At 59.6% G+C, this 7,743-nt stretch overlaps 1 protein-coding gene across 1 annotated transcript in view; it reads left to right on the forward strand.

The window, feature by feature from the left end:
• LOC104547274 (ammonium transporter Rh type B-like) overlaps positions 1-7,743 on the forward strand; it is a gene marked incomplete at its 3' end in the record, with an annotated part of 9,212 nt that overhangs the window by 580 nt on the left and 889 nt on the right. Inside the window, exons 2-10 of the mRNA XM_010192891.1 lie at positions 757-943; positions 1,263-1,413; positions 1,524-1,671; positions 1,833-1,999; positions 2,208-2,345; positions 2,452-2,585; positions 2,768-2,889; positions 5,564-5,812; positions 6,239-6,464. Coding sequence (XP_010191193.1) covers positions 757-943; positions 1,263-1,413; positions 1,524-1,671; positions 1,833-1,999; positions 2,208-2,345; positions 2,452-2,585; positions 2,768-2,889; positions 5,564-5,812; positions 6,239-6,464 — 1,522 coding nt within the window. The remainder of the gene's footprint in view (positions 1-756; positions 944-1,262; positions 1,414-1,523; positions 1,672-1,832; positions 2,000-2,207; positions 2,346-2,451; positions 2,586-2,767; positions 2,890-5,563; positions 5,813-6,238; positions 6,465-7,743) is intronic.

Below are 7,743 nucleotides of genomic sequence, written 5' to 3' on the forward strand. Positions count from 1 at the left end.
CCGCCCCAAGGGGTCTGCCCCGAGCCCCTTTCACAGGGCCGGGGCTCCCACCCCGTCAGGAGCATCCTCCTGGGTGCAGGCATCACCCAAAACTCACCTGGGACTGAGGGGGCAAGGGGATGATCCCCGATTTCCACAGCGAGGGCACGGGAGGCTATGGGAAGGGTGCAGGCAGTGGCCGGTTCTCCCGGTTTTGCCTGCCCACGTAACCCCACCCGGGGCGGGCAGTGACTCATGCCCCGCTTTTGGCACGGCCGAGGGGTGCAAAGGGCGTTTGGGCGAGATGGTTTGCCACCAATTGGTCCCAAACTGGTTCCAGTTTGCTGCTCGTCCCTGTGAAGCAGGACCTGATGTTTTAGAGGCAGCAGAGAGGTCCTGGGTGGGGGGATTGTGGACATTTCAGCTGCACCTTTGTGCTGGTGTCATGGGTACGAGGTGGCTCTTGGCCACCCCAAGAGGCTTTTGGGCTGCTGGGTGACCCCTGTGCACTCTCTGCTGCGAATGGGGGGACTGAGGGGTGCTGCAAAGGGTGGTGGGGGCCACATCAGGCAGGGGCAGCTGTACCCTGTCACCAGCACCAGCAACAACAGCTCACACTCCCAATGGAGATCTCCAAGGCCAAATCCAAGACCTGTAGCTGAAGCAAAACCCCAACGCCCCAGAATTGGTGTCTGAGCTCCCTGGGTGGGGAATAGCAGGCAAGGGGGTCCCTACCTGCTCTTGACACCCCCAGAGCCCCCTGCCTCTCTTCTCCAGGTTTCCGGGATGTCCATCTCCGAGCTCTCCTCGGCTTTGGACTTGTTGTGGTCTTCCTCAGCCGTTATGGCCCGGGGAGAGCGGCCATCAGCATCCTCATCACGGCCTTTGCCATCCAATGGGCTGTCCTGGTCCAGGGCTTTGTCTATTCCTTCCTGAACGGCAAAATCTACGTGGGAGCGCAGAGGTGAGGCCAGAGCTGGTGTCAGTCCCAGCTCCAGCCCTGGCCCGATGGCTCCCTCCTCTGTAAAACCCAGGGCTCTGCTGCAGAGAAGGGTTGTGAGGATCCACAGGAGCAGGTTTTTAGGCTGAGTATCGCAGTAGTAAGGGCTGTGTAAGTCCCACCAACAGCACAGCCAAGGTGTTTAGCGGGGGACATCAGCCCAGCGGTTCCCTTGTCACCAACGAGGCTCAGGCTTGCAGGAGCGGTGGGACACAGGCTCAGCTCCCATCCCCCCAAAAACTGCTTGTTCCCCCCAGCCCCACACCTCCCTTCTCCTTCCCAGCATCATCAGCGCCGACTTCTGCACTGCAGCCGTCCTCATCGCCACCGGTGCCGTTCAGGGTAGGATGAACCCCATCCAGCTGCTGCTGCTGGCCCTGCTGGGGGTCCCTCTCTTCACTCTCAATGAATACATCCTGCTCAGCATCATGGGGGTGAGTCAGGGGTCCATAGGTCTGTGTTTAGGTTCCTCAAGCCCTGCTTTAGCTGTAGAAACAAATCCCTCACCCCTTCTTTCCCATCTGGTGTTTTCTGCACTCACCAGGTAAGTGACAGTGGAGGCTCCTTGACCGTCCACACCTTCGGGGCGTATTTCGGCTTAGCAGTTTCACGGATCTTGCACCAGCCCCGTGTGGATGAGGAGAAAACACAACAGGACACGGGACACCAGTCCGATGCCTTTGCTGTGGTTGGTATGGAGCCTTGTACAGCACTGGGGTGATAGATGCAGTGGTGGAGGGACCATCACCAATGGACAGCGATGGGGTCCTCCCCATCCCCAGGGACCTGTCCTGGTCCCTCTTTTCCAGCAAAAAGCTCTTCCCTGTGCCCAACCTGAACCCCTTTCTCGCAGGAACCATCTACTTGTGGGTCTTCTGGCCCAGCTTCACCTCAGCCACCACGGCCACTGACAACGCCGAGCCCTGGGCCATGCTCAACACCTACTTCTCGCTGGCAGCGAGCACCATGGCCACCGTTGTGCTCTCATCTGTGCTCTACGAGGAGGCCACGCTGCGGATGGTGGGTCCTTTCCTGGGACAACCTCAAGTTTGGGCACTGCCCATGTCCCATCCTGTGTGAATACACCCAGAGGCACAAGTAGATGCCCTTTCAGCTTTTTGGGGGTTGTCAAGACGCAGTTTGAGCCTTGATGAAGCCCAAATCTCCCCAGCTTCACGCTGATGTCCTCCACGGAGCCAATTCCCCCAACCGTGTCCTGCTCCACCAGGTTCAGCTCCAGGACGCTGCCCTGGCCAGCGCAGCTGTGATGGGGATGGCTGCAGAGATGCTGGTCGCCCCCTTCGGGGCCCTTGGTGCGGGGTTTCTGGCCGGTTTGATCTCCTCCCTTGGCTTCAGATTCCTTACGGTGAGCAGCCCCACGTCAGGGGACCCCCACTTTTCCAAACCCCAAACCACAGTATGGGCTCGAGCATCCCCCCTCCAAATCCCACTTTTCCCTACGCTCTCCCCAGCCCGTCCTGCGCTCCAGGCTGAAAACCCCAGACACATCGGGGGTCCACAACGTCCATGGGCTGCCGGGGATGCTGGGCGCTTTTTTGGGGACACTGCTGACAGTGCTGGCCACTGCAGACGCTTATGGTGGCAGGTGAGAAGAGCCAAAATCGGGGATGCCAGCGACTCCATACACTGGGGCCACTGCAACTCCCCAAACCAGGGATGCTCCACGTCACAGCACCCCTTTGTAGCACATCACCCACAGCTACAATTAGGGTGCCCCGTTTTGAGAACAAGATCCCCTCAAAATCCCATCCCTGCTCCCACTTGCAGGCTGGAGCTCGTCTTCCCGCTCGTGGCCCGGGGTGACCGGACGGCCACCGACCAGGCGCTGGTCCAGCTCTGCGCCCTGCCCCTCACCCTGCTGCTGGCCATCATCGGGGCCTGCCTCGTGGGTGAGTTTGGCCTCCGATGGGTGCAGGAATTTGGGGAAGAAAAACCCAGGAGCTGCTCCCAAAGCGGACCCAACTCCCCATGCGTTGGGGCGGTGCTCGGCCCTGCGCACTCAGCTCCCCAGGGTCTGGGGTTGTCCCAGGGTCGGGACCAGGGATGGGGACACCGCCGGGGCTGGGGACACCGCCGGGGCTGGGGACACCCGGTGCTGCCGCTAGATGTCAGGGGAAGCCCAGCGAGAGGAGCCCGGCGGCCCCGCTCTCCAACGCCCTCGCCCGGTTTTCCGTGTATTTTTGGCATCCTCAGGAGCGCTCCTGAACGTGAAAAGGCTGAGATGCCCTCCGGACACGCCATTCCTGGAAAGCGAAGGCTTCTGGGAGGTAAAAGCAGGGGTTTGGGGGTAAAAAAGGGGGTTTATGGGGCTCAGGATGCTGCCAATACCCTCCCTCCTCCTGCTGCAGCTCCGTTAAAGCTCCCAAATTTCTCCAAATCAGCCCATTTTTGCCCCTCTCCCTATCTCTGCATGGGCACAGGAGGCCGAGGAAGGACACGACCACGGGGCAAAAGGAAAGGAGCCGGGACGCAGCACCTTGGTCTGAAAACCTCGACCCTCCCTTACTGGTCCTGTACCACTGGACTCAACCCTCCATCAGCATCACCAGTGCCAGGCAGCCCGAATTTTGCAGCAGTCTGCTCCGGAGCCAGCCAGGCTTATCCTCGCATGGGAGCCAGCCCTGTCCTGGGGTTTTGGGAGCAGTGAGGTGCTCACAGCCCTTTGCAGGGTGAAGTGATGCTGCAGCGATGCAGGTGGGAGCGACCCAGCTCGCTCCAGGGACACCTCAGGGGGGTCCAGATTTGGCTCAGCCTCTTCCCCTCTCTGCTCTGTGCTTCATTTTCCCCATCTACCCCTCTCCAGCATGTGCAGGAGAAAGGAAGGCACCGAGGGGATATTTTCTTTGAGGGTGCTGTGTCAGGGAATGGGCACCCCGAGCTCCACAGAAAGCAGCCGAGATTTTTCTACGGACAATTTTGCAGACAATAATTAAAACGCGGAGATTTTCTTTCATAGCTTCAGGGTTTTGAAGCCAGGATTTTGCTCATACACGTCAAACCCTCTCTTTAACTTTCCCAGTTTCAGCCTCCCATGAAAGAAAAGTCACCGCATTTGCCAAATGCTTCGGTGCCATTTAATTTCCACCAAAATTGCAAGGAAACGGGGCAGGGGGTGCCGTTCTCGCTGCCGACGCGGGTGCTGGGGGTGGTTTCTGTGCAGAGACCCCAGCCCCGCTCAGTTCGGGGGGGGCAGGACACGTCCCACGTCCCCATGTCCCCATCACACGCGTGGCCGTGCCGCAAAAGATGGAGAAGCACCACAAGGGGGTGCCAGGCTCCAAAGCGGGGGTGCAGGGCTCGCCCCCAGCCCCATGCCCACCTCAGCTCCTTCCCAGCCCTCTCCTCCCCTTTCCCAGGCAGCCCCTTGCCCCTTCCCGGTGTCCTCGCCGCACGTTTCAAAAGCGACCCACGGCGACGGGAAGAAAAGCCCCTCCAGTGAGATCATTGCGAGACCCCCAGACGCAGGGGTCGGGTGTGAAACGGACCCTCCTCCTCCTCCTCCTTCTCCTCATCCTCCTCTCGCCCCCCCGGCCCCTCTGAAAGCCTGTTATGTTTGGTAATCGGATTAGGGGAGCCCTCCCCGCTCCCGTTGACCGGCGCGGTGCCGCTCTCCCTGTTTAAGCGAGCCGGGAGCGGGTGCAGCGCTCGGCCGTGCGGGGAAACGGGACCGGGGAGAGCCTGAAAGGTTCAGTCAGCGAACAAATTGCTTCTCTGTAGGGGCCGTTTTCTGCCCAAGTTGAACATAATGATGGCAGTTTGGGGAACAGATGGTGCGGCTCAGCGGATAATCCCGACGGCCCCCGGGGGAAAAAAAAGTGCCGCGCTGACTCTGCCCGCAGCACCGGGGGCCCGGCCCGGGATGGGTGGGTCGTGGGTGATGACCGTGAGGGGTTTGGGTGAGCTCCACGCCTTCACATCGCTTCTGCTTCGAGGATGGGTCGGGTGCCAGGCACCCCTTGTGCCTCAGTTTCCCCAGCTCGCTGCTCTGTGACTTTGCAAAGCAAAGCTCGCCCTCGGATCACAGCCTGATACAGGGAGATGTGTGGTGAGATAACGCTGCTTTCCCTGCGCAGGGGCAAAGGACAGGCAGAAAAAAGCTCATTTAACCCTAATTTTTGCCTCTCTCCTCAATAATACTTGAGAGGTGGAAAGAAAGAAGAAAATCTGCCAGCTCGCAGGAGCTGGGTGCATGGGGTGCGTGTGTCAGGCGCGGGGATGCTGGGACCCAGCGAAACAAGGCTTTATTTAACAGAAAACAGCAGAAAACCAGCAAAACCTGAGCCCCCCCCCTGCACTGCCAGCCCTGTCCCCTGAGAGCCCCCCCTCCCACAGCCCCCTCACCCTCCCCAGCTGCCTCGGGCCTTGCCTAAATCACCTCTCGCTAAGGCGGGAGCTCCGTCAGCTGCTCCAGGGGGGCTTTGAGGGGGGGAAAGCAATAACAACCCCTCCCCGTTCCAGCTGGGGAAACTAAGGCACACAAAGAGTCCATTGGAATTAGAGGCAGGACAAAGCCCGTACGTGTCCTTACACATCCACAGCCCCCACCGCTTCCCCCCCTTTAAGGACCAGCTGATGCCGTGTGCCGCTTGATAGAAAGCCAGCTAATCATCTTTCCCAACTTCGTTAAGAGCGTGAATCCCAGCGACACCTGTAAAGCTCCTCGGCAGACGAGGCGGGTGCGCGCCGTTAATAATGGGCACCATATGGGAGAGGAGAGGATGGGGAGAGGAGCAGGGGCCCGAGCGTCCCCGCACCGAACAAAGAGCAGTGCCCGCGTTGGGCCGCTCAAAAGACCGGCAATGCCGTACCATGGTACGGGAAAAGCCATTGCTACGCTACTAAATATCCCAATAACTCCCCAAAAGCAGCCCCTGCCCTTCGGAAAAGGACCTGGCGAAAGCACACAGCAGCTTGAGAGGGTGGGTTAAAGGCAGGAGAGCCACCGAACCCCTGCCATGTACCCAAAACCAGGGACTGGGCACCCCAAATCCACCAGGGTGCATCCCACGGTGCCTCGGAGCATCCTCCCGCTGGCAGAGGCCACCCATGGGTGCAGGCAAAGCCTCCCATGGCCCCGGGTGATGGCGAGGACACGGCGCAGATTAGAGATGGGTCCCTGCGTTGGTGCTGGTCCAGAGTCCCCCACGCTCCCTTCCTGACCCCAAACTTGGGGGGCAGAGCTCAGCCCCTCTGCCAAGCCACCCCTTAACCATTGCAATTATGAAGCTCCGTTTTCAGGCCCCCCCATTCATCGCCAGCCCCGTAATGAGTCGCTGGGCATCATCGGTGGGGGCACAGCAATTAAAATCGCTGGCACGGCGGCCGCGTGGGTGGCTTCGTTGTTCGGTGCCCGTTTCGGGCTACGCCAGGAGCAGGCAGCGCCTCAAAGCGGGCGAACAATCGGCTCCTTCTTCACCGGCTTCAAGGCAGAAGAAAATAAGATAAAGAGGGAACAGAGGCCCCCGTAAAACCGGGAGTCAAGTTTATTTACAAACCGAATATGAAGTGAAGGGCCGGGAACAAAGGAGTTATGTAAGGGACAGTCACTGAGGGGCTCTTTACCCACATTAATTGCCACTCGCTCCGCGATACCATTTATCTGGCGGCTGAAACGGCCTCTTCGGGCTCGCAGGGTTCAAGCATCGCTTGTTTGCGGCGTTGCCCGGCGCAATTAGTGTGCGAGAGCAGCGACCGATGCGATCCCGCCACCCAAACCCACCATAAAGCACCCAGACTCCCCAAAAAGCAGGATTGCACCCAGAGGTGCACGGCTTGGGGAGGGAGGGATGCTGCCGTATGTGGTGTCATGGGGAGGGATGATGGGGCTCGGTTTTGGAAGGACATTGAGGGGCTGGAGAGTGGGCAGAGAAGGGCAACGGAGTTGGGGCAAGGTCTGGAGCAGCCAAATGAGCACCCAGGGAGCTGGGGGGTTCAACTGGAGAAGAGGAGCTGAGGGGAGACCTTGTCCCCTCTGCAGCTCCTGAAAGGAGGGGTTGGTCTCTTCTTCCAAAAAACAAGCGATGGGACGAGAGGAAATGGCCTCAAGTTGTGCCAAGGGAGGGTGAGGTTGGAATTTGGGAGGAATTTCTTCATGGAAAGGGTTCTCAGGGACTGGAAGGGGTTGCCCAGGGCAGTGTCGGAGTCCCCATCTTGGAAGGGCCCAAAAACTGCGTGGATGTGGCACCTGGGGCCATGGTTTAGTGGCCATGGTGGGGCTGGGTTGATGGTTGATGATCTTAGAGGGCTTTTCCAACCTGAAGGACTCTGTGACTCTGCAGGAGGATGAGGAGACCCCCAGGTCCCTGTCATTAACCTTGATGAAACCATCACGAGATGCTCATGAAAGGGGAACAGAGATGGGGAAGGATGAGGGAAGCTGGTGCCTGAGACATTTCCGAGCCTGGAAACTGCCCTCGGATGGGAGAGATGGAAGGGCAAAGACTTGAATTAGAAAATACTGGGGAGAAGAAGCCGCAGCGATCGCTGCTGTGCCCGGCAGCGCGTGGTCCTCCCGCTCTGGTCCTTACCCTCAGCACATCCAGGGATGCTGAGAGCACGGCGAGGCCACCAACTCCCCACACCAAAGCGATGGCGAGGGAGGAAGAGGAGGAGGCAGCACCGGCGGGAGCCGAGGTCAACTTTATTGACAAACCGGCTCGTGAATGAAGCACGGGGAACAAAGCGGGGCCTCGGCCCGGGTCAATGGGGGTTGTGTAAAGCGAGGGGCCGGCAGTGGCGGGCCC

Source organism: Mesitornis unicolor, unplaced genomic scaffold, assembly GCF_000695765.1.
Source record: "Mesitornis unicolor isolate BGI_N332 unplaced genomic scaffold, ASM69576v1 scaffold18429, whole genome shotgun sequence".
NCBI classification, from domain to species: Eukaryota; Metazoa; Chordata; class Aves; order Mesitornithiformes; family Mesitornithidae; genus Mesitornis; species Mesitornis unicolor.